Here is a 27,828-nt window from a genome sequence, read left to right on the forward strand (position 1 = left end):
ATAAACTTTCTGTTTTTGAGATAGAAATATGTTATTATATAATTGTAATTTTATGCTTTGAAGTAATTAAAATCTTATTACAAATTTTAATGTTTCTATTTACATTTTAAGATTTGTATATGTTTTCTTTTTATTTGAATAATTTTTTTCATTTAAATTAGTTAATCTAATGTGTTTTAATCAAATATAAATTTTTATTTATTTTCTTAAATTATTATTTTTATTTATTAATTTAGATTACTGTTTCAATAAATTTCTTTTTTATGATTTTTATTATGTAAGTTTTCATATCTTTAGTTACTTTAATTTGCAATGTTGACTTTATTTTTTAATTTGAACTTCATAAAAAAATTAACATGTAATTCAATAAATATTAAATATAACATAATAATTAATTTTTTTTATAAAACTAAGAGTACATAATAATACAAAATAATAAAAAAGTATATTAAAATATAAAGAAATAGTAATAAAACAAAAGTAAATAACTTACAAACTATAAATTAGTTAAAATAATTCGTAACATAAATTTTAAAATAATCTACTTCGAGTACTTTATTATATATTTTTGTGTTGGTTAAAGTAATTTATAAACTGGGTAAATAAATTAGTAATTAGTTTGTTGATTTCACTAAACACATTTTAAAAATATTTTAAAATTTAACAATAGAATAAATCCAACTCTCAATACTAGAGGGTATTTATACCACTTTGAGTTGAAAACAAAGATGCTTATATTTATGGTCTATTATAAATTTCCATGTTCACTTCTGAAAAAGCATATGAAAAATAAATATTGAATATTTAATGTAATCTTAAACAAATACGTCTATTTTTCCTTAGTTTTCCTTTCTTTATAGATATACATGTGGGGTTTTTTTAAATAGGTCCAAAACAATTAAGTAAATAAATAGATTTTCTTCTATAAACAAAGTTCTATTATGATAGCTTAAAAAAGGTTTAATTGCTTCCTTTGTCCCCAGTTTGATTGAATTGTGTCAAATTCATCCTCATTTTTTAAAAAGTTTCATTGTCATCCTCACGTGGTGTAAAAGTTTCATTGTCGTCCTCACGTGGTGTAAAAGTGTCAATTGAATCCAAACATAGAAAAAATTTGTGTCAAAGTAGTCATTTTTCCTATATATCTATGTCTTCCTTTCATACAATCAAGTACAGATATTCATTTTACCTTATCCAATTTAAGGCTTTTCATAGCTCCAGAGAAGTGACATATGAAAGGAAGACACAGAGATATAGGAAAAATGACTACTTTGACACAAATTTTTTCTATGTTTGGATTCAATTGACACTTTTATACCACGTGAGGACGACAATGAAACTTTTTTAAAAATGAGGATGAATTTGACACAATTCAACCAAACTGGGGACAAAGGAAGCAATTAAACCCTTAAAAAAAGATGAAATTTATTATTTACTTTTAAAGGTGGCTAAATAAGTAGATTCTCAGTAAACAAAGTTCTATGGTCATAGCTTAAACAATGAAATGTATTATGATCCACTTTTAAAAGTAAGAAAATGAGTTATTGTGATTTGATTTTGGCCAATACTACAACACACGCGCAAGAAATAAACAACTAAAAATTATTTACGGATTTTTCTATATGTGTAAGTATTTAATAGATATCTTGAATTTTTTTTTTATATTTTACATTTTAATTTTAAATAAAATAATTTAAAAATAAATTTTTAAAATATCAAATTAGTTTAAAAATAATAATTTTAAAATATAATTCAAATAAAATTAAACTTTAAAATATTAATATAAATAAATTAAATTTTTCAAAAAAAATAATTTCTTGTATAAAAAAAATATATATTTTTTTAAAATTCAATATCATGTATTTAAATAAAAAAATAGGACAACGCAAATTTATTCATCAATTGAGCTATAGCTATGGAGCTTATGTGACTCAAACAATTGTTTCAGGAACTAAAATTTAGGAAAGTAATGATAATTAGGTTGTTATACATATTGCTTAAAACTTAATATTTCGTAGAAGGACGAAACATACTAGAGTTATTTTACACTTTATCAAACAAAACATCACAGAAAAAAATATACGAGCTTTACTAATTCTCATGATAAACTAGTACATATAGAAGTTCTGAGGGTAACAGAGTATTATGGATATGTGAGAATCTTAAAAATATAGTAAATGATTAATTATATTGATTTTATTTTTGCATTGAGTTAATATATGAATATTTATAATTACTTTTTTCTTAATGAAATACTTCTATTATGGTCTAAACAAACGTCATCTCAATTTCTCTCTTGTTAACATAGATAAGAACGGTGAACATTGGAATATATGCACTATGACTTCTTCAAAGCATCAAATGATTTCTATGCATATATTTTTGACGAAAAAGGCAATCAATATTACATATAGCAAGGCTGAAAATCCTGCGTATTTGATTATATTGATATAGTACTTAAAAAGACGACACATTGTTAGTCGTTTATATAGAGCAGGTGCAGCATTTACGGTCCGCCATATCTTCTTTTAAATAAGAAGTGTCTCTTGGCTGGATCTTTTGGCTTGCTCTTGATCTGTCCTTGGCCTTTGTTACGCCCAGTACTGCACGGCGAATAAAGTTAACATATCAAGGTTCTTAAGATCTTAAAAAGACTTCCTAGAGCTCCAGATAAATTTACACACAGCAGCATACTATATTGTTTCAGGCAAACAAAGGGTAACCTACCTGTATTCCATATAAACCATCCCTTTTGCGCCTGACATTGCACTCATGGATCCATGAGAACGGCGAGCATTGTGAAGAGCTATTTCATCTGAATCTTCTTCCAGTTGTTCTAATCCAACTGCATCATCACCAGCACTCAAAACCTGATAATAGATGCAGATTAGTTATTTTCCAATTAACAACTTAATTCTAAGTAAAAAGGGAACATAAAAAACCTTTCCAAGAAGCGCCAATTGATCCTCAATATGATAATAGCTCAAACTAGGTCCTTCATCAGCAGGAGGCAAGCTTGTAATTACCTGTCAAGTATCATCGGATAAGCATACATAGATTGAAATATTGACGATGAAGTTATGGAGGCTGACAAATTACAAATTGTCAAGATTGGCATCGGGACAGATGTGGCAATAAGTTCACTAAATGATTCAGTTCAAGGCAATTATGAGAGATTTGGAAAGAGAAGATAGGGAGATGACAATGTATTTAGACTGAGATCGAGTCTAAATATGAGTCAGTTTTTTCTACATTATGTGTTTCTAGAGTACTTCGTGTGCACAAAAACCAAGGTAATATAGGAAGGACAACATACACCACACGAAAGCTTAGAATCATCCACAAGTGCTTTAATGCTTGACAACTGCTTTATAGTAAATTTTAAGGACACGAGATTTTTGTAGCGAAAGAACATCACAGCAAAGGAGCAACCGGTTGAAATTGTATTAATAAAAAAGAACAAAAACATTATCACAAGGAGATTCGGCTCGTTCTAACTTTTTCCAATACAGCAAACCACCCATCCCATCGAACACAAAATTTAAATACAGAAGAACAAACGGTGTCTCAAGGAAAAATAACTATAAATGCAGCATGGAGTTAACCTAAAATACCTTAAAACTGTAACCCTGATCAATTAAAAATTGTTGCCTCTTAGTTGAGTAATACATCTCCTGCAAACACAAGCACACCAAAGCACATTACACCATAAATATCCAGTATAATAGTTCAAGTCTTACTTTTCAATGAATGCAGGACTCGATGAATGAATAATGACTTGGCATAGGAAATATGAATACCTGGGTATCAGTTGAGACAAGGGAATAAAAAAAGGCATTATACTCCTCCTTACCCCCAGCCATCCTATCCTGGAGCTTTCCCTGGCATTTAATTCATTATTTTGAATGTCAGACGACCCCGTAAGCACAAGCACTACTGACAGACACTAAAAAATCATGCAGTAGAGAATTTGCAATTTCCACAACCACTCAGTCATCATTTGAACTTTAAAGTTCAATATGTAGGGCTGGTAAACAGACATCAATGAGATATCATACTTAAAGACGCAGCTCAGAAACAATAATACATGTTGAAACATTTGGAAACTGACCTTTGCCCTAAGAATACGACCAAGACGCTGGGCTTCTTGTCTCCTTGAACCAGCATGTGAAGAGATCTGAATTATCACATTTGCTTCAGGAATATCGATTGAGTTATCACCCACCTGAGAACATAAGAAAGCATGCGAGGATTAGAATACCAACTATCCCATTCTTTAAGACGTTAATAGGGAATATCACACGATTTTAATAATATCAACAGGAACTAGGGGAAGCAGCATAGCAGACAGCAATATAACGTACTAGCTCTGCGTATTGCAAAATGCTATGTAACCCAACAAAATGGATACACCCATTCAAACGTTTATATTCGTGGATCAAGATGCCAAACCAATATATTATTTGACATATTGAATAATAGTAAAACAAATAAGCCACAAAATAAAAGTAAGGAACACGTACCTTCGAAAGAAATATGGTATTTACATCTTTGCTAGTTTTGAATGCTTGTAAAATTTTTGTCCTCTCTACATGGCTATACACAAGGCATATCAAATATAAGGTTCAAAAACAGCCGAACCCTAATTACAGCTTCCAATAAATAAATGTATGTCCTTCGCACCTTGTAGCACCATAGATCATTGGCTTGCGGAGCTTCATGGCATACTCGGTGAGAGCAAACAGATTATCAGCAAAGACTATAATTTTATCACCACGTGCCCTTTCATGGTAATTTATGAGAAACTCACACGCTCGGAACTTATTAGGATTCATCACATAAAGTGCCTGTAGATGTAAAGATCATCAATCAAGATAGTGAATTCAAGCAAGTAAACTAAGAATAAATTGAGTAAAATTTGTCATGAAAATATCTTTCACCTCAAATAATAAAAATTCAAAACCACTTTCATAGAACATGCACTCTAGTGAAGAAATAATCCAAATTTTCTGCATAACCTTTATTACATAATCACCCATAAATTTAATATTGCAAAGATCTACAGTGTTTCAAGTGGACTTGCCTGCCTCTTCTTGGAGTTCTCTTTCTTCAAATACTCGGCAAAAAACTCTTTTGTCATTGGACACCATACTTCAGCACACTGTACATTTGCAATGAATCCACCTTTTACTAGATCTAACCAATTTGCCTCATACAGCTTGGGACCAATCAGGAAGTTCAGATCTGTAATCCTTTCGTCCTCTCTGACAAGTGTAGCTGCAATTTCAACAGTCATGACCTCTCTTTTAGTAGAAAAAGTTATGTTCATGATCAAAGCAATCACAAAACAATGCAAAACAGCATACCTGTGAGCCCAAGTTTACAGTGAGATTTAGTGATACTAATGACTTTTCGAAACATATGGGCAGGAACCACATGCACCTGTTAATCATGTCAAGATATAATGCATAAGGGACAATCCCCATCAGGCAAGGAGTATATAACCTTGAAGTTGCGTAACTACCTCATCCATGAGCAGCAATCCCCATTCTCTGTTTCGTATTTCTTCAATGATCTTTTCAGATTCTTCAGACCGTTTACCACCAAAAGCAACCATATTATATGTTGTCACGACAACTCCAGCATTACCACGGAATCTCTCTTTGCTATCAGATGTGAATCGGCATATGTTTTCTTCTCGGATAGTTGACCAAAGTTTAAATTGAAAAGCCCATTGATCTACGGAAACAGCATTTGTTGCCAAACAAAGACAGCTCTTTTTTATACGGCAAGCTGCAGAAACACCAACTAGGGACTTTCCAGCTCCACAAGGTAGAACTATTATACCAGACCTTGCTCTGCCTGGAGTAGTAGACGATAAATTGCACTCAGAAATAATTTATGTTTCAATGTACAATTACTCATACCATACATTAATGTTCTGAAGTCACTAAGAAAGGTTGACACTTAACTATGCAAGAGATAAGTTACTCTAATTCTTATCTTTAACATGATCTTTTAAATGTAATTTATGCTACTAGCACATCAAGTACCCTAGTCATTAAAAGAGAAAAAACAGTAGCCATCCCGTTTCTAATGGCTTCCAAGTGAAAAAGAATCATTGACCAAATGTTGCACTCTTCTAAAACATGATCTGAAGTCCACATATTTTCTTCGACTAAAACTTCAACTTTCCTTAACACCACACTGGTTTTAAAATGAAGTTGAAAATTATAGTCTAGAAAATATGAAAACCTAGAATGGTATTTTTAGATGTCCATACAAATAATCCAAGTAAATTTGACTAAATTAAAAATAATAGCTGATGGCCATTCTTAAATTTAGCATGGGAAAAGTGAACAGTTCGTGACATGTGTCCTTGCAAATGTTGTCAAGATCTTACCATTTCCAAACATTTTACTGAGACTCTTCTCTTGATAAGGCCGTGGTTGTGCTTGAGGCTTTAGTTCCATGTCAAGGTCTGGGTTCACCTGCAACAATGAAAGAGTTATATCCCATGCGTCACACACAGAGTTTAAACTCCATGACGAAAATTTTAAAAGATTTTAACACGTCAGTAAATATATTCATTATAATCCACAATGGTTTTTAGCCAAACTGCTACCACAGGTATATAAAGCATTACTCACCGTATCGTTTCTGAAGTCATACTCCTCCAACATGGGATAATTTAATGCATTTGGCAAGCAACGTTGCTTTACATTTTCAACCTGTATATAAATCAGAGAAAATTTTAATAGAACAGTTTGATACAAAACAAATCCAGTTACACTATTTTTCTGACTTATAATAGCAATCTAGTCTTATTCCTGGAAGTAGCTGTCATATCTTTCCACAAATTTAAATTTTCTTAGAGGCTTCTTGTAGTGAAACTAATGGAATGTTTTGGCACTGCTGTTAAAGTATTGGACACTTCTACAATACAAACCATGCACTACTAACTGCAATAAGAATTAACAGTTATCACTGGCAACAAAAAGCACTCCAAACAGTGCCAGAGCTAAATCTAAAGTAAGAATGTAGCACTAAAAAGTACATATATCTAGTTCTAATTGTAATATATGTATTTATTCATTTTATATTTTCTTAAACATCCATTTTATTTCTCTGAAATGTGTACGACCTCAGCTGGCATCAATCTTCCAAAAATAACAAATCATTGATACAATTGAGGTCTGCCTCGGGAATATAATGTAAAATCTAAATAGCATGGATATGTAAAAAACACACATTTTGTTTAATTTTTGAAACACATGACACAGATGTGATACAGGATGAACAAGGAAATATGAAAATTTTCAAAAATCACAGAACATAGCGTAGCTATAATACATGAAAAATTAATCTAAACTAAACATAAAATAAAATTCACAATCTCAAGAGATTGATTCGTTAAACATATAAAAATGCTTAAGTTTATCTAAATGTTATGGTATTCCAATTCGTATCGACACAGAAGTTTAAAAATAAAAGTAAAAACTATAAAATGCAGCTAGACAAAGTTTCGTTGCAGTGTCTGAAATAAAAATATAATTGACATCAGTCCAACAAAAAAGGTACTATTAAGAGGTTTTGTACTTCTGAACATAAAAAGAAAAAACAAACAGATCCAGAGCAACAGTGTTGAGAAAAATCCTGCAATCTTGTCCAAAAGCTCACAGCTATACTACCTGAGAAGGATCAATTTCAAATGAATGTGTTTCTTTCTCTTCTGCAGCCGCTGCCACTTCTGCTTCGTTTAGCAATTCATCATGAGTACCTTCAATTTCACCTGCTGCTTTGCTTATTGTAAATCCATCTCCATTTACATTCTGGTAAAAAAAAAGAAATTTGGGAAAGGTTAGCAATTGGAATGGACAAAGCAAGAACACACTAATATTGGTAATGTCAGAAAAAGAAATTCACAGACAAAATTATAATTTTCACAAAAATCTACAAAAAGAAGAAAAGACGTAGGAGCAACCAATTCAATGTGACACGACAGCATTTTAGTAGAATGTCTGAAGTATGCACTACCAGTATCAAAATTAGAACCAGACAGTAAAAAGAAGGTCAATCCAATTGTGCCTCACTAATACACGGAAATATTGAATGTAGTAACAGGCAGGGTAAAATCAGCCAAGAATATGGGAATATATAAGGATCATGCACCGGGAACACACATATTTATGTACCCATCACCAAGGTTAATGTAAGGAACAATCCAATTATATTTATCAGGATATTAAACAACAAGGTCAACCAAAGCCACCCCAAACAAGCTCTAGCCCCCACACACAAAGAAAAAAAGAATGTACCACAAACCTCTGAAATAATCCTTGCTCGAGATATAGTGTCATCCTTGAGCAATGTCTTCAATACCTGCCAAATATGGTACGATGGACCACATGAGATCTTACCACTTACAAAAGGAACTCAAGAATATGGCAGAAAAAAATGAAAGCATCATGCTTATACCTCTGGAAATGGAGATTCAATAAAGTAGCGATTCTTCTTGAGCACAAGTTTCACCTTGCCATAATTTGCAGTAGAATCATGTATAAATTTAATCATCTCTTTGGGAAGTTTGGTCTTGGATAACTTGTTCAAAACACTTATAACTGTTTCAGTTTCCAGACCAACAGAAACAGCCGCATACAGCGAATGTGGAGTAAGATTGTACTCGTGCATAGACTCCGGCCTATTATCGATCAAAAAACCCACATATCAAACACGTAAGTATTGCTGTTCCGTCAACTGAATATGACATTAAACTTGAATTTCTCCTTCTCGTACTAACAATTTTTACCTGCAAACAGGCTCAGCGATGGCGATGAGAAAATCATAAGCTTGCTTGTACAAAGGCGAAAAAGTCTCGAGGAATATGCGGCCATTGCCGCAAGCCCACAGAGGGCGATTGGTGTGATCCTGTTTCAGCTCTAATTTGCTAAAATCCTTGGTTTTCCCTTCTGTTTCAGACGCAGACCTCGATTTAATATCACATAACAATCCCAAAAAAACGCTCAGGCACTAACCCTACGGATAAGTAACTCTTTTAAACATAAATTAACGTTACCGTCGTCGTCGTATGCATCATCGCCGCCATATACATCGTCATCTTCAACAAATCCTTTTCGAGGATCATCCTGCTGCAAAGAGCGTTAGGAACGCGAAATTTAACACAAACAGAAAAAAAAAAATCGAAGATGAACTAACGAATTTAGAAGAGCCCTTGAACTTTTTGAACGGAGGTTTTCCTCCTTTTTCACCTGTGAATTTCAAACTAGAAGAGATTATTATTATTACATATATTTGATCTCATATGGATTATAAAATTTGTATGAATGGTGAAGTACCGTATCCCATTATTCCGATGGATTGTGTTAGGGTATGAAATTATTGTTTGGTTGTTCTTTGTTAAAAGGTTTTCTTTCTGTGAAACACTGCAATGATCGAGAACGAGAATGAAAGAGAACCGAATCTGCTTGTTTCACATCAATTGCTTCGTTACCGCTAATAAAAACAGCGATGGAGAAGACGGTGCAGGTCTCGTGCTCCCCAACAGTTTTGGGCCGGCCCAAAACTTCAGTTAGTTACTTGTCTCACTTCTAAACAGTTCTGTGTAACCAACCAATTTCACTCGTTCGAATAGTTTGATTCACTTTATATACTACTAGCTTAAACATAGACTATATATAGACTATAGCCTGTTCAAATCTTTTAAATATTTATAAATTATTTAAATTTTAAAAATAGTAATTAAAAAATTAAATTTGGAAAAATAAAATGTATACATAATTATAAATATAACTATAGATAAAACAAATTTTAGTTATTAAAATAAAAAATATTATAAATAATGTTATGTAAATAATTTTTTATTATGATTAATTATTTAAATTTAAAAAATTAGTTAATAAAATGAAAAAAAACTTTTATTGAGTAATTATTTCAATTTTAAAAAATTATTATTAAAATGATAAAACTGAAAAAAGTTTTTTATTATGAATAATTATTTAAATTTAAAAAATAGTAATTAAAAGGGTAAAATTGAAAAAACAAAAAAGAAAAAAAAAGTGTATCTTCTATGTAACATCCCAATAAATGATAATTACCATTAACCAGAACTAATCACATTTACAGAAATACAGTGCAGTCTTACAGATTTACAACAGCTGCTCCAAATTTAAAACTGAACGTACAGCAAATTACCGCGTTCAGAATTCATGATCAATTCAAAACCAGTGCTGAATAATCTATTCTGCAAAACTATATACAGAACTGCCAAAATTACAGCACAGAAAAATCTAATATCTACTACGGAACAAGCCTCTACTGCTCAGCTTTAACTTCAACTTCTACCAAGTTGGCATCCTCCAAATTTTCTTCTTCCAGCATGGTTTCAAGGGGTGCCTCACCATCTGCTCACATCCACAACGGATGATCATTGCATTGACAAGACGGACATACAGAACAGTAGACAACACAAGGAAATTTGCAAGGGTAAGCTTAGGTAATTTAATTCAATATAATCAACATAATTTAACATATAAAATCAGTCATACAATTCATACAATATTAAACACATATCCACGCATACAGTAACTCATCCAAACTCTCATAACTAAAGACTGTCCGGACTGTATGATCCATGTATCTACAGGCGTTCTTGCACCCGGGTGATGTAGTAACTGGGATACCCTCAACAGCTGCCACCCGAGGTTAGCCCTTATCAGCCCAAGTACTATATAGGACTAGTGCCTCCTGCCATTCCCACGCATGAACTACCCTCCTCTACTTGAGGATGAGCAATCACGGAATATCAGGATGAACAGCCATCAGTAGCTTATCCATGGTCATACTACACTACTTCTCATATTTTCATCATGGAGACGTTCCTCCTTGGAACGCTCATATACAATCCAATAAAATCTATCCACACCATCATTCACACATTATTATCCATCATCATATTCAGATTTCCATTCTGTGTTCCACTCTCTTAATTTAACTCAAAGTTTCTCATTTATAGACCAATATAATTGCTATTACAGTACGCTGCTATCACGTTTCTGAACAAAAGAAACGCACCAGTATTCATTCACAGTCATTGAGACAATTGAATAATTTAGCTGAATTGAGTCTAAGAGATCCGAATAATACTTAGGAAAATTCTAAGTATAAGGACTTGAGGTTAAATGTAAAGAACCATCACAGTTTAAATGAATTCAAATAAATAATCAGAGCATTAATAAATTCGGAAACGAACACTGCCAGTCAAAGACCGAACGTTAATTAATAAATTGAACGAACGCTGTTGAAGTTCTCTTCACGAAGCAATGATAATGACGAGCGTTCAGTAGAAACCGAACCCTCCTTAGGACGAACGCTAGGTCAATGACCGAGCACCAAATAGAACGAACGTTCAGTATCAGACCGAACGCTAACTAGGACGAACGCTAGGTCAATGACCGAGCACCAAATAGAACGAACGTTCAGTATCAGACCGAACGCTAACTAGGACGAACGCTAGGTCAATGACCGAGCACCAAATAGAACGAACGTTCAGTATCAGACCGAACGCTAACTAGGACGAACGCTAGTAAACAAGACCGAACGTCCTAACTATATTTCAATTTATTTTAAATCGTGGGACAAGTTAGGCTAGGCCGAACGCTCACACCTAACTCTTGACACCAATGACGCTCGTTCTTAATCAGAGTCCTTTCCAAATGAAAGAACCCTTATTCTAAGTGATTTTCCAGAGAAACCGAACGGTATAAGACCGTTCGATAACGAGCGTACATGATCAATCAGAGAAGATATAAATTTCCAGAGTTTTCAAACACGATAATTTCACAGTTTTCATAAGATCCATAACTTAGAATTTATCTCCAACATCAATATCATACATTACAGAATTCATATTATCATTTCATCAATACAGAATTTTCCATTTTCCAGTTTCACACATATCATCATCAACATCCAGTTCCAAGCATTTTCATTCCGAATCATACAGAAATTCAATCATATTCCAATTCATACATCTCATTCTCTGCATACGGTTCAAACAACATTCATAATATACATCCAGGGCAACCATGCTTATTCAGGCACACTCAAAATTCATATATTTCATACATTTTAAACAACCAGCACACTTCATTACTGTCATAGACATCAAACCAGCATTAAATTAAATTACTAAAGCTTCCCTTACCTGGTTCAGCAGTGAACTTCCAAATGCTAGGGTTTCACTCTTGCTCTCACAGCTTTCTATCCAGAAGTTTACTCAACAACTTCCACTTAATCTAATACACCAAAATCGTAGACAGATCAGACCCCTAACCCACGCATGCAACCAGAATTTTGGTTCGCATGAACTGAATGAACGAAGTGCAGAGATGAGGACTTACCAGTCACAGAATTCTAACTTGTTCGGTTCAAATGAAAGCTTACAACACCGTGAATGATCCTACGGTTTCTGAAATGGAAGCAAAGATGCTGGTGGTAAGTGATCTTAGAGAGAAGATGAAAAGAGTTTAGAGAGAAGCTGGAGGATTTGAATTCAGATTTTCTGGGAAGAAGATGAAGCATGCAAGGAATGGAGAAGAGGTTTCCAGAAAATATTTTTCTCTTCCCACGCAGGACGAACGTCCATTCTCTGCATGCCACTTGTTTTCCACTAACGTTTTTTGGAACGTTCCCTCAGTGACACATGGCAGGCGCATGCAGAGTGGAAGTGAGTGGTTTTGACGTGGCAAAGGTGTAATAAATGGTGATCAGAATGTGGATTTAAGTGCTTAATTAATCAGGTTCTCACATTCCCCCTAACTACAAAAATTTTCGTCCTCGAAAATTCTAAGGCTTACCAGGGGATAGGTGAGGGTACAATTCCTTCACTGCCTCTTCAACCTCCCATGTTGAGTCACCAGTCCTTGCATTCCACACCACTTTCACGAGACGAACATCCTTTCCTGTGTAAAGTCTGGTGCGGCTGTCTTCCACACATACAGGTTGCATCTCCAGTGTCCTGTCTGGGCGAATTTGTATGTCTTCTAACTCCAGTACGTGTGAGGGATCAGCTATATACTTCCGAAGTTGGGAAACGTGGAAAAATGGGTGAAGGTTGGACAGTTGAGGAGGCAAGGCAATGTCTTACGCAACTGGCCCTATTCTACTTAAGGGTGTGTTTGGTTGAAGGGAATTCACTGTTTACAGTAACTTGTGAGCGACGATGGAAATAGCGAACGTGTTCGTTTGTAGCGATTGTTGATGACGGAAAAGAATGGATTTGTGGGATGGCACAGCTTGATCGATAGCCGCACTACTGAAATGCCTTGAGCCATTTCCATAATACCCAGGAAGATGCACGATCAAAGGCCATGCGAGCACATTATTAACTTTTGACTGGCAGACGCGTAATCGGTTTCAACCACACCGATCGGTTATATTTGAGTAAGGCTGAATGATTATGGGAAGAAAATGAACTACAGAAGAACACTGACGTAAAGAACTGGTTGACAACATTTTATTAAAGAGATAATAGCTTTGAAAGGTCGACCAACTCATAACATAAATACAGAATGGGAAATTACTAGTAGGAAATCACGAGTCTTTCCAAAGAAAATGGTGAAATGGGAAAGTTTATCACTGTTTGATTCGAGTGTGAACAGAGAAACAAAAGGAATCAGAGAAATAGAAGAGAGAAAACACATAAACAAGTAATCTGATCATCACTGGGAAAAATTATTATTAATTGAAATTCAAGACATATACATATATATATATATATATATGTATATATATATATATATATATATATATATATATATATAGCTAATCCAAGTAAAGAATGGAGATAACGAATGTCCAAGAAGAGAAAAATAGAACGTTCGTTTATAACTCACTTGCAGAAGGAAGAGAATAGAAAGTTTCACTACGAACGTTTAAACGAAAACCGAACGACTAATCAGTAAGAAAACCCACTAAATGAATTAAAAGTTGGTCTATCTGACAGTTACTGTTTAAGAAGGAGAGCATAGAAACTTTTCCAATTGATTGGTGGAGAGTATCAAATTTCTTCAGTTTATGCAAGGACTGAACTGCTTGGTTCTTGGAGAAAATGAGACTTCATCCCTAACCCATAATCGACTCAAAACATGCGTATGCCCAGGTCTTCCTGTTTTGGGATTTTTCCTATCCGTCTGGCCGTTCGCTTGGAGTAATAAGTTGAACAAATCATCAATTGGTTTCCCCAACTTACTCTTCAATGATTGTACAGTACTAAAAGATGAACTAAAGCAGATGAAAATCTCTACTTATCTTGCTACTAGATTGCGTTCTAAGCAATCCGACTACTCCCCTACTGCTTCTCAACTGATTATTATAACGCACATACCCTTGGTCAACCCGTCCCTTAACTACTATAATATTATGGCTTTTTGACCGTTCGATAAAGGTAATTGGCTTAAGTTCTTGATAATCCTATGTCGTTGTCATGCTCTCTCGAAGGTTCTACCTTTACCTTTTGTCATGCTACCCATAACCCGCACGATGTCCGCTTTCGTAACCGACTATCAAGAATGATTTTCTAACTGCTTAACTCAGATCCTTGACAAACAGTTCACATACTACCTCCAACTGAAACGTCTGATGCCATTCGATTCTAGTCCTCAACTCATCCCTACTCATGGATCATCATAGCCTACACAAGTCTTAAAATTTTTCACTTTATTCATCCAAAGTTCTAAAGTAAGGTTACCCTTAGACGTTCTTCACGTTGCATTTCGATTCATCCTTCCTATTTATTGACCAAACTGGTGCACTTATAGTAAAACGCTCGTTCATAATAACTGCCTTCTCAAATTCCATCTACTCTGCTGAAGCTATTCTATAAAAGGCTACTAACACTAATTACGCATCTGGTACCAGGTCAGAGAAAAGTTCAACTCCACGTTGAGGGGATAACCTAGGCGCCTCTTCTTGGGGACTCGATAATTCAAACGTTTCTGATTAACGTTAGGCTACCCAAGGTGATTTACACAATATTTACCTGGAATGACTTCCTAGTGAAGCGACGCCAGCAAATAACACACTCACTACCCTATCACTGAACATCTAATCTTATGGACCTTTTAACACTGCAAGGATTAACGAGAGTATAAAATTGAGATTACCGGATCTTACTTGTTGGAATAGAAAAAGAACGGGAGTTTGGTATCGAGCGTCTAATCAATTGGTTTAAGACGCCAAGCGTGTTAATCCGAACGGTAAAATCTCATTTACACCGAACGATCAAGGAGGGAAAAATACAATTTCACATGCACTGAGAATACTTATTTCACTGATTTTCAATTCGCTGTACCAGTACCAGGGTATAGTATTTATAAAAAAAAAAATGAAGAGTAACTACCAAGGACAGTTAATCAGAAACTGTTTGGGTCATTCAAAATAATTAACGCTCGGCTTTACTCTAACATCACTACCTATGATTTTCAACACTATTGACTCGGCTATTTAACCTAAAATCTACCATCTCCCTTTTGTTGAAGCTAGCTTTTCTGCCTAATAGGCATTCTTGGTCGTAACAAACCTTCTTTCTACACCGCTTACACTTCTGATTAGTGCTACCGAACGATTCCCTCGCTACCACCAACGGAGGCCCCTAATAACGTTCGCATCTTTACCTATACTATTAAGTCCCTGAAACTCTCAACTAAACTCGATTCTCGATTTATCACGATTTACACACGTCCTAGCAATACTCCCATATATTCCACTCCTGTTGGTAAATAAGAGAAGAAGTAGACGACTAGCTTTAGTACTATCCTTCCACACCAAATCCACATACTGCTACTGAGACGTCTCTGCTGAAACTTGAACGCTCTTCAAATGTTGATAAGTCTGAACTAACGAAATGTTCCTTCGCTGCATATCGGTGATTGTTCATCCCATCCATGTCGTGGAGTTAAACGTACCCATAACCGTAAATAAGAGAGGAAAGACCTAAATGCCCCCTACTGAAAATACAAGGAGAAAATATTCCTCATTCTAACTCAGGGATCATATTTAAATCGAACGCTGACTACGGCCAAAAGCCAAATCAGCTTAGTCAACAAGACAGTGCATGACCGAACGGTAATTAATAAAACGTTCGGTCACAAGAAGACCAACAAGAGACCGAACGATCAGCAAGAAACCGGACGGTCGAGTTCAATAATTAGAAGGGTCAAATCTCAATCAGGACTCAGAAAAGAAAAAACATCTCTGGCACAAGTCATGAGTGTACATCCTTATTGCTTCTATCCAGACATCTCTGTTCTCAAAGCTTTTAGTTGAATATATAGAATTATCATCTAGATTTGGGAAAAACGGTAGAACATACCATTTAATCTCAATTCTCTATAGGAAAACATGACAAACCCGTAACTCACAGGTCGTTTTAGGAACTAACTGCTCTGATACCAATAAATGTAACATCCCAATAAATGATAATTACCATTAACCAGAACTAATCACATTTACAGAAATACAGTGCAGTCTTACAGATTTACAACAGCTGCTCCAAATTTAAAACTGAACGTACAGCAAATTACCGCGTTCAGAATTCATGATCAATTCAAAACCAGTGCTGAATAATCTATTCTGCAAAACTATATACAGAACTGCCAAAATTACAGCACAGAAAAATCTAATATCTACTACGGAACAAGCCTCTACTGCTCAGCTTTAACTTCAACTTCTACCAAGTTGGCATCCTCCAAATTTTCTTCTTCCAGCATGGTTTCAAGGGGTGCCTCACCATCTGCTCACATCCACAACGGATGATCATTGCATTGACAAGACGGACATACAGAACAGTAGACAACACAAGGAAATTTGCAAGGGTAAGCTTAGGTAATTTAATTCAATATAATCAACATAATTTAACATATAAAATCAGTCATACAATTCATACAATATTAAACACATATCCACGCATACAGTAACTCATCCAAACTCTCATAACTAAAGACTGTCCGGACTGTATGATCCATGTATCTACAGGCGTTCTTGCACCCGGGTGATGTAGTAACTGGGATACCCTCAACAGCTGCCACCCGAGGTTAGCCCTTATCAGCCCAAGTACTATATAGGACTAGTGCCTCCTGCCATTCCCACGCATGAACTACCCTCCTCTACTTGAGGATAAGCAATCACGGAATATCAGGATGAACAGCCATCAGTAGCTTATCCATGGTCATACTACACTACTTCTCATATTCACATCATGGAGACGTTCCTCCTTGGAACGCTCATTCACAATCCAATCCAATAAATCCATTCACACTATTATTCGCACATTGTTAAACATTCCTCTTATTCAGATTTCCATTCTATGTTCCACTCTCTTAATTTAAACCAAGTTTATCGTTTAATAGATCCAGACGAATGTATTACAGTACACTGATCTCACGTTTCTGAACAAAAGAAACGAACCATTACCCATTCATGGACGTTAAGACAAAGTAGTAATGTAACTGAGATTGAGTCTAAAATATCAGAATAATACTTAGGAAAATTCTAAGTATAAGGACTTGAGGTTAAATGTAAAGAACCATCACAGTTTCAATGAATTCAAATAAATAATCAGAGCATTAATAAATTCGGAAACGAACACTGCCAGTCAAAGACCGAACGTTAATTAATAAATTGAACGAACGCTGTTGAAGTTCTCTTCACGAAGCAATGATAATGACGAGCGTTCAGTAGAAACCGAACCCTCCTTAGGACGAACGCTAGGTCAATGACCGAGCACCAAATAGAACGAACGTTCAGTATCAGACTGAACGCTAACTAGGACGAACGCTAGGTCAATGACCGAGCACCAAATAGAACGAACGTTCAGTATCAGACCGAACGCTAACTAGGACGAACGCTAGGTCAATGACCGAGCACCAAATAGAACGAACGTTCAGTATCAGACCGAACGCTAACTAGGACGAACGCTAGTAAACAAGACCGAACGTCCTAACTATATTTCAATTTATTTTAAATCGTGGGACAAGTTAGGCTAGGCCGAAACGCTCACACCTAACTCTTGACACCAATGACGCTCGTTCTTAATCAGAGTCCTTTCCAAATGAAAGAACCCTTATTCTAAGTGATTTTCCAGAGAAACCGAACGGTATAAGACCGTTCGATAACGAGCGTACATGATCAATCAGAGAAGATATAAATTTCCAGAGTTTTCAAACACGATAATTTCACAGTTTTCATAAGATCCATAACTTAGAATTTATCTCCAACATCAATATCATACATTACAGAATTCATATTATCATTTCATCAATACAGAATTTTCCATTTTCCAGTTTCACACATATCATCATCAACATCCAGTTCCAAGCATTTTCATTCCGAATCATACAGAAATTCAATCATATTCCAATTCATACATCTCATTCTCTGCATACGGTTCAAACAACATTCATAATATACATCCAGGGCAACCATGCTTATTCAGGCACACTCAAAATTCATATATTTCATACATTTTAAACAACCAGCACACTTCATTACTGTCATAGACATCAAACCAGCATTAAATTAAATTACTAAAGCTTCCCTTACCTGGTTCAGCAGTGAACTTCCAAATGCTAGGGTTTCACTCTTGCTCTCACAGCTTTCTATCCAGAAGTTTACTCAACAACTTCCACTTAATCTAATACACCAAAATCGTAGACAGATCAGACCCCTAACCCACGCATGCAACCAGAATTTTGGTTCGCATGAACTGAATGAACGAAGTGCAGAGATGAGGACTTACCAGTCACAGAATTCTAACTTGTTCGGTTCAAATGAAAGCTTACAACACCGTGAATGATCCTACGGTTTCTGAAATGGAAGCAAAGATGCTGGTGGTAAGTGATCTTAGAGAGAAGATGAAAAGAGTTTAGAGAGAAGCTGGAGGATTTGAATTCAGATTTTCTGGGAAGAAGATGAAGCATGCAAGGAATGGAGAAGAGGTTTCCAGAAAATATTTTTCTCTTCCCACGCAGGACGAACGTCCATTCTCTGCATGCCACTTGTTTTCCACTAACGTTTTTTGGAACGTTCCCTCAGTGACACATGGCAGGCGCATGCAGAGTGGAAGTGAGTGGTTTTGACGTGGCAAAGGTGTAATAAATGGTGATCAGAATGTGGATTTAAGTGCTTAATTAATCAGGTTCTCACATTCTATATATAATTATAGATAATATAGTATTTCTATAAATATGTTTATTCACCATTTAAAAATTTAAAAATTAAAATTTACTCAATTTAAAAAAAAATACAAATATAATTGAAGTAAGTAGTTATCGTGGACAATAACTTATATTCTCATGGGAATATATCATATCCTCGTCCTCTTTTTGAGATTAAAAAAAGGACTAAAATGTAATTCTCAACTTATTGCATTTTAGATAATTTATATATGATTTAGAGTAAGAATATTACAAATTTTGCTTACCAGGCCATAATTTTCATGGATGTTCCTTCTATATTTTCTATTTTTTGTTAGTACATATTGAGCTTGGATATACTTGCAATGCATTTTTTTTTTCAAAAAGAAAAGGCTTAATTCATTGAAAAAACCAATCTTGAAAAGAAAGCTCAAATCTTAAAAGACACTAAAAAGATGCGAGAAAAGAGAAGAAAAAAAAGTGGAAGAAAATCAAATAACGCCACGAGGATTCAAAATGACGTGGTTGCAAGAGGATTGCTTTCCATCATGAAGAAAGGTGTGCTCATAACTCAAAAGAGCATACATCTGACTCACCATAATTTCTAGCAATAACCATATGATATGTCAGATCATAACATTCAAAATATATATATGCTCGTGGGTTGGGTTCTTCCCAAATCTTCTTATTTTACGTTTTAATTATAATTTGGACAAAAAAATCTTTTGACCATTGTCCTTAGCAAGTGTTTCTTTTTCTTATTTAAATTTAAGATTCTATTGACTTTAACAATTTCAAGATATTTTAAATTTTCCTATTCAAATTTAACACTCGTATGAATAAGTTATTAAAAATAATATCAAGCATAGATTAAAAAATAAATAATTAGTAATTTAATTTTTATATTTAAGCGTAAATCTAGATAGAAGTTTGGTCTAGGCAACTCTGATCAAAAGTCGACCTAGGAGAGACCCTGACTGAAGGTGAACAACATCAACCGAAAGTTAATCAATAGCTACTATTATTGAAGTTCGGCTACATCGAACATTGTTGAAGTTCATGTCAGTCTTAGCCGAAGATTGACTCCATCGGCTCCAACTAAAGGTTGATCCTAATCTTTTCTATACAAAGGTTAATTGTAATTAGGATTGGACAAAGGTTAAACCTGAGTCGGTCCATTGAAAGTTGACCTGAGTCTATCCTAAATAAAAGGTCACTCGAGTCTATCCCAAATAAAGGTTACTCGAGTCTACTCCAAACAAGGTTGGTCCAAGATGGTCCTAAACGAAGTTCAAGTCGAGTTCGTCTTAATAAAAAGTTAGCACGAGTCGACTCCGAATGGAGGTCAACCTGAGACGACCTCGAATAAGAAGAGCCAAGTAATCTCGATTGAAGGTCGACTCGAGTCATCAACGAACACAAATCAAGCCTAGTCGACCTTAGATGAATGTCAAGTCAAGTCAATTCCAATTAAAAGTGGGTTTGAGTCACGCCCAACCTAAAGTTGAGTTGACTTCAAGCTATAACATGTCCAAAGTCAAATCGAGTCAACGCAACTCTAGGTTGAGCCAAGTTAACTTAAACCCAAGTGAAATTAAGTTTCAAGTCAAGTCAAACACTCCTAACCCAGATTAACTTAAGTCAATTTAATTAACACAAATCAACTTAAATCCAAACGAGACAAACATATATCTAATGGACATAATTGTTAAATATATTAGATATTTTAAAAAAACTTGATTTAAATAATAAAGTATACTCAGTATACATTTAATTAAATTTAAATTAAATTGAAAAAAAAAATCAAATATATATTATCTAATTAAAATGAATATATATTTTTGATCCAACCTATTTTATTGGATTTAAATTAAATCTAAACAGAAGCCAACTCATATTAAGCGTTCTTACATCACTTATATCACAGTTGAGAATGTAATATTCCAATATCAAAATTATGGATGATAATTTTTTATTCTTAGACTAATTATGTGTTCGTATTGAATGATTTATTTACGGTTAAAAGACAAATATAAGAGTGACCATTATGTTCGATAATTGCAACAACTTGGAGGTGAGTAAGAGCAATGAGGCAGTGACTCTCTTAACTGGTCTCTCCTTGCATGAAATAAAAGAATGGCATCTGGAATAGGTTCCCACTGCAACCAGATTCCCTACAACCAGAACCAATTTTTCTAATTTCTCTTCCAGAATTAGCTCCTCCTAAAACCAGAACCGGTTTCCAGTTCTTTGGGTGACTAGTGGCAAGTGGATTTTCGGCTTAGTCGCCGTCGTAACAGTAGCCGTCGTCACCGGTGACAATGGGTGAGGTGCAGCACAGTCCGGTGGTAGGTCCAAGGCTGGCGCCAACTTACTCAGTGGTGAATGCCATTTTAGAGAAGAAGTAGGATGGGTCGGGACCGCGGTGCGACCACACGTTGGAGGCGGCCGGAGAGGAGGGGACGTAGGGGTACATTGGTTCGAGGTGGAGTTTATTCCGCGGTGCCACTGAGCTTGAAGGGAATTCTGCGGCCTCAGGGACTCCTTCATCCGCTGGTCATGGAGGCCATGGTTCTGGATACTTCATTCCTCTTGGACACAATGTAATGCAATAAATGAGTTGAAATCTATGAAATTTTTGTAGCCACATTGATGTTTTATTAATTGTTTCCTTTATTTTTTTCAGTTAAATTGGAAGTTTATAGTTAATTTTAAAACGTTTTTTTTTTTAAATTGGAAGTTATTTCATCAACATACTTTTTTTAAATTAATTTAAACTAATCCACAAAATCATTTTTATTAACAATATTATATATATATATATATATATATATATATATATATATATATTAACCTCTTAAAACGTACTAAATTAGAATAATATATGAAATTATTTTTATCAACTGAAATTTAGTATATTTTAAAATGTTACCTAAACAACTCTATAATAATAATAATATTAAATATATTAATTTTAACAAAGGGCAAAATATATCTTAAAAAAAAGAAAAAAAAACGCCCCCTGAAGATATTTTATCCACGTTTTTTGTTCGTTGTTTTAATAGTGATTTAACTTGTTTTTTAGTTTCTGAATTTTTTGAGCATTGTTTTATTTTAATTTAAGTAAATGAGCATTAAAATAGTTTACATAAAAGAAGAAAACTGTGTGAATCAGTACCCAAAAAAAATGCAGAAAAGGATATAACATCAAGGTATTTATGGATACATACGAAAAATTAATTTTATGACTTTTTTTAATTAAATATGAAACTTTTTTTTCTTTTACGTTCTTTTTTTCTTTATAGACAGAGAAAGAAAAGATAATTTGTCTTTTTGTGTTATACGTCATATTTAACCCATTTTAATACACTTTTTACAGTTAAATATATTCTAATATATTTACTAATTAGGTTAGATACATTATTTTCATTTAAATGTAAGTAATTAATATTAGCATTCATATAATGTACTATTCACATTAATCAATTATTAAAATTGCAAAATTCTACAATCCTGAAAGTTCAAAATAGGCTAAATTACGTTTTGACCAACGTATGATGATTTACCGTGACAACTTTTTTGTGTGTTATTGTACGTAAGATCAAATTATGTTACAATTTTATAAAAACTATTATTAAAATAAAATTTAAAGAATCCACTAACAGTATAAAAAGTTTTTATATATAATTTTTTATTGCAGGTTCAGTCTAATCCAACCCATAATTTTCTTTGAAATATTTTCTACTACCAATGCCTAATCATTAAATTCAAATATAAATGTTAAATATGAGAGATAAAAAAAAGTGCAGGATGAAAGAATTTGATTTAAGAAAATATAAATAAATTTTGATTATCTTCTTTTGTTTAATGATATTATTTTATTTTATATTAAGTTCTAAGAAAATGTTACTTTTAAGAAGAATATTATTTTTAAATGGAGTTTGTTTTAGATGAAATTACTAAAATTAAATTACATTCAGTTAACTTCTTTAATTAACATAAACGTTATTTTAGGATAATAATATTTGACAACATTTTAACATCATTTACGTGTTATTCTGTGTTTGGTCTAGTGGTGTTTATGATTATTATTATTGATTGTAGAATAATTTTGTACCAATGACATATAGAATGATGTTAAAATATTATCAGAAATATATTGTTAAAGTATCCAGTTATTTTAGTTTTTGAATAGTTGAACTTCGGACAAGTCTCAAACTAACACACGGAAATTAAAATGATTGGACAACTTTCTGTACTATTATTAATTATAAATTAAATTAAAAACATAAAAATCAAATGTAAACTAATTCTATCAGCGCAGAGTGTCTCTTGAATAATTTGTATAATATCATCGTCAAAAGATGAAAATTAATTAATAGAAGAATAGTCATCCTTTATTTGACTATTGCGTATCCAATAATTATACGCGTTGATTTAGATATTTAGGTAACTAAGTTTATAAATATTAATTGTTTAAAAGGGAGCTTAATATTAGTCACTTCCAAAATACAGTTAAGTTGTATTGTTTTTTAATAATCTCTTAACACATCCAATAATTATACGTAGAAAGAGGTTTGATGGATTCATAATCGCTGTGAAGATTTAAGTAATCATATTTATTAAGTTTGTATTATCAGGAATAGAAACATACAATATCGGGTGGATGATCCTCATTTTCCATGATGGAGCCACATATTCTTTATTTATCTCATCTTTATCGATAAAGAACCACGGGTCATAAAACGAAAGAAAATCAAATCTGGGCGTTTGATTAGTAGAAACAAGAGGAAGTGAACGGTTGAGATGCGAGGAGGAATGACGAAAGCTAACAAAGGGGTAAGTGGGGGGAATTTTCAATTTTTCCGTGCAATTCTTTTCTCGTACACGTAAACCTGCTCGGCACTTGCGCACACACACCAACACATCATCGTGTCAAATACCAACGAAAGCAATCACTCGCGCAGTTTCTTCTTCTTCTTCTTCTTCTTCTTTTTTCTTTCTCGTCTTCTGTTGCTGAATTTCGATTTCTCAATTCTCAATCTCAAGGTTCCATTCTCGCTCGCCACTCCTATCTTTCTGCTGATTTCGGACTCATTACTTGCTCATATCCCCTCCTTTCCATGCTTATCAGCTCAGCTATTGGATACTGTGTCGTTTTTAATTTTTGTTTGCTGTAACTGATTTATCGTGTTTTCCCCTTTTCTTTATATTCTGTTGATACTTGATGACTGCTTCAAAATGAATTCGTTGAACTTTCTCCTGAGATTTATCTGTTTATCTGTTTCGCTTTTCTATCAATCCCTGTTTTCAAGTTTCAAATCAATCGCGGCCAGTTCTGATCGTTTTCCTCAGTATTTACTTTCTATTTAAAATTTGGTAATAGGTCTTGATGAATTTGATTGCGTTTCGGAGAGTTAGGTATAATTAGTCTCTTTCGCTGAGGTAGAGTGATTTCCACGCACGATCGTGAATTTGCGATAACTGAATGGGTTGCTGACTCTCGTGATTGCTTGCGTGTGTGGATTAGTGAGAAGTCCTGTTCTTATGATAATTAACTATGTGGAGGGATTGTACATGCATATGGTGATGAAGTTGAATTATCCACCCTGTGTGTGTGTGTGGTTTTAAATGTAGAATCATGGTCTTTGTATTAATTAATCATCTGAAGGGGTTTTGCATGTATAAGGTGAAATGATGCACTCAGTAGCTATAATTACTTTTGGATGCTGGAGATAAGGCGTGATGGGCGGTTGCTGCTGCTGTTGTTCTTCTAAGGAGACTGTGTTGAGCGCTCCACCTGCCTACTATTATGTCAGTGTGCTTTTCATAATTGAATTTTGTGCTTTTACTTTATTTTATTTTTAGCTTTTGCCTAACTTTGCTTTTCTGAGGAGGGTTTGATTTATTGTTGCGGGACATGCATCGATTTCACTGTTTTGTGGTTAGAAAATTTTCCACTTATATTCAGTGCTTTATTTCTCTTCAACAAAACCGAAAAGGAGGGAAAGACATAGATTGTGTGATAGACAGATTTGGCACGGAAGATGCTTGTAACTTGGTTTGCCACCTACTGAGGGAAGGCTTAAGAATGTTCTCAATGAAGTCTATTCGTGTAAGAAAGGAAACTGATAATAAGTGAAGTTGATCAACATACAGTCTTCCGTTTATTATAAAGAAACATATAATTGATCCTCCAGTGATAGCTGAATGCCATCAGTTTCGTCTTTTGGGGAACTAACTGATATGATGTCACTTTGAGGACCCAATTTAGTGTCATAATAACCTTTATAGACTACTATGATGCGATCATAAAGGAAGGATGAATCATTCAACTTATTAACGCAACGCCTAATTCTTAGAGGACCAAAATGAACATTTTTGCTCATGATAAAAAATATCAATCATATAAGGTGCAGCTTTTTAATGCTTTGTCAATGAGATTTTGAAGGCTGTTTCAAGTAACTGAGTTTATGATTGCTTTCCGTTGTTTACTATCTATGATTGTGATCTCAAAATGTTATAAAATTGCTTCATTTTCTGCATTTTCTATCTCAGCAGTATCCAAGAGCACCAGAGGAGCATGTTCCTCTATCATCTCACCAGGGTGCCGCTTCTTCTTTCTCTGGGCGACTCTTGGTTGATACTAATCTAGATACGTCATCTCCTGATACTTATAGACCTCCTCCTGCTCCTATCCCTTTCAATGTTACGTTTGGTACCACTCAAACTCCACCTGCAGCTCAAGAAATTCGTAGTGACAAGCATAATGCACCCTTGCTTTCTACAGATTCTAGTGCAATTCAAGAACCAGTATCTGGAGACAATCATGGGACCCCAGTTAAGATGGAAGAGCTGAAGGAATCAGAATGCAAAGTTCAGGCTGATCTAGAGATAGATTCTGCTAAGGGTTCTGAAATTGAACTTGCAAAGCCTGGAAAACCTGTAATTTTAGTAGAAGAGGAGGATACATGCCCAATTTGTTTAGAAGGTGATGTTCTCTTAGCTCCTTTTTTAAAAATATTTCTAGCTGATGGTATTAATCAGGTAATTTATTACGTGACAGTTATTATGTTTACTGATGACGGATGTATATCCTGTTATCCTAGCAGAATATGATGCAGAGAATCCAAAACTCGCAACAAATTGTGACCATCATTTTCACCTTGCATGCATTCTGGAATGGATGGAAAGAAGTGAAACTTGCCCTGTGTGCGATCAGGTTTCTCCCAATAATTCTCAATCTCTCTTCTATCTTCACATCATTTCGAATATGTCCTAATGAATATGATACTTTGAACAATTCTGTCTTTTTCTAATGCAGGATTTGGTTTTCAACCCTCCCATTGAATAATACATGTCAACTTAGGAGTTCAAATATAGTGTGTGTGAGAAGCGAGATTACAAAGTCATGACTTTAATATGGTAGCAACCTGAATTGATGGCTGTATTTGGATTGTTTCGTTTTCTTTGTTTTCTGGATTATTCCATTTTTTACTCACTGTCCCCTGCGTTGCAGCATACAGGAAATTGAAGGAAATATTCTCTCTTTCATAGTTTTATGAATTAGCATGTTTCAAAGTGATATCTGGATGTTACATCCGAAAACAGCAGCCAATATGATTTCTCTTGTTGATTGTAAAACTTTTGTTACATTGTCAAAGAATGGTAGGATGCTCTCTCTCTTTGATCTTTTATAAAGGTGGGAATACTAGTTCTTCGTTTGAGGTGTTACTTCACATTGTATATTTTAGGCTTAAATAAGTTCCTGGTCTTTTTGGATTGTTTTTAATACTCAATCTTTTGTTCAAGTTTTATATATTGCTTGAGTCATTTCTACTCTCAACGTCTATGTTAGTTATTCCATGTATTAGTGTTGAATAACTCTATTACCCCCATTAACATATGATACGTGATCCGTGATCATATGATGCAAAATATACTCTCTTTTTTATGATAAAAATACTGAAGGATACAATTTTTTTTTAAGAATAATTGAAAGTAGTTTTAGTGTGTTGACTTGGTTATAAATGTGCTGTCATGATATTACAGGTGTTGCCAACATTTTGGTCTTACGCAATGACCAGTTATTACATTGACACGGAAAGAAAAAATTATAAGAGCTCTGACCAACAATGAAAAAATATTGAATACTCAAAAATATAAAATGTTGTAGGGTATTTAATTGAAAAAAAAATTAAATTTATTTAAGCCTAAATATAAATAAATATTTAATTTAAGGATTTAAATAAAAAGCTTATAGGATATTCAACAAAAATCAATTATATATTAGGCGTATGAAACTTCTTTTAAAACTATATTTGATATTGAGATCTATTATTACGAGAACGTATTCATAGGATTATGCATATATAATAGATTGAAAGGACAAAAGAAATCATACTCTTATCATTGAGTTCATTATTTAAGAGAATAATGAGAGGAAAACTAGTTTTCTCATTGAACTGAATAATTGAAAGTAGTATACTCAATATAATTATATTTTTTGTACGCATTATAAGTTTGGTATAAGAATATATTAAGATATCCAAGGTGACACACATTTAATGACTAATTTTGGTAATTTTTGAATATATAAAATTCAAGTGGTTAAGTC

The 27,828-nt window shown here is 34.0% G+C and overlaps 2 protein-coding genes across 8 annotated transcripts; one reads left to right on the top strand and one right to left on the bottom strand.

Annotated features, from left to right (window-relative positions):
- Window positions 1-2,345: 2,345 nt before the first annotated feature.
- On the bottom strand, window positions 2,346-9,518 carry LOC148205447 (general transcription and DNA repair factor IIH helicase/translocase subunit XPB1-like). 2 transcript variants are annotated; one of them, XM_088103244.1, is made up of 20 exons: window positions 9,357-9,518; window positions 9,217-9,269; window positions 9,077-9,146; window positions 8,810-8,969; window positions 8,479-8,701; window positions 8,326-8,382; window positions 7,692-7,832; window positions 6,651-6,731; window positions 6,404-6,491; window positions 5,525-5,862; window positions 5,367-5,442; window positions 5,084-5,277; window positions 4,684-4,847; window positions 4,524-4,596; window positions 4,112-4,225; window positions 3,801-3,881; window positions 3,615-3,674; window positions 2,943-3,026; window positions 2,728-2,870; window positions 2,346-2,603 (listed from the first exon to the last, which is right to left on the bottom strand). In XM_088103244.1, exons 1-20 carry the CDS (start codon window positions 9,364-9,366, stop codon window positions 2,507-2,509), a joined length of 2,307 nt encoding a protein of 768 aa, XP_087959370.1. In that variant the 5' UTR covers window positions 9,367-9,518; the 3' UTR covers window positions 2,346-2,506. The 2 variants fall into 2 exon arrangements, with proteins under 2 accessions (XP_087959370.1, XP_087959369.1); XM_088103243.1 differs by having other exon boundaries at window positions 9,077-9,149.
- Window positions 9,519-24,105: 14,587 nt separating this feature from the next.
- Window positions 24,106-27,030, top strand: LOC148205448 (putative E3 ubiquitin-protein ligase RHB1A). Of its 6 annotated transcripts, XR_015783263.1 has the most exons (6): window positions 24,106-24,260; window positions 24,901-25,025; window positions 25,770-26,202; window positions 26,324-26,433; window positions 26,536-26,636; window positions 26,731-27,030. XR_015783263.1 is itself a non-coding variant. In XM_088103247.1 (5 exons), exons 2-5 carry the CDS (start codon window positions 24,957-24,959, stop codon window positions 26,563-26,565), a joined length of 642 nt encoding a protein of 213 aa, XP_087959373.1. In that variant the 5' UTR covers window positions 24,106-24,260; window positions 24,901-24,956; the 3' UTR covers window positions 26,566-27,030. The 6 variants fall into 6 exon arrangements, 5 of the variants coding, with proteins under 5 accessions (XP_087959373.1, XP_087959376.1, XP_087959371.1 ...); XM_088103247.1 differs by having other exon boundaries at window positions 26,536-27,030; XM_088103250.1 differs by having other exon boundaries at window positions 25,773-26,202; window positions 26,536-27,030.
- The last annotated feature ends 798 nt before the right edge of the window (window positions 27,031-27,828 follow it).

Source organism: Vigna umbellata, chromosome 1 (assembly GCF_029865625.1).
Source record: "Vigna umbellata cultivar VRB3 chromosome 1, Vumbellata_1.0, whole genome shotgun sequence".
NCBI classification, from domain to species: domain Eukaryota; kingdom Viridiplantae; phylum Streptophyta; class Magnoliopsida; order Fabales; family Fabaceae; genus Vigna; species Vigna umbellata.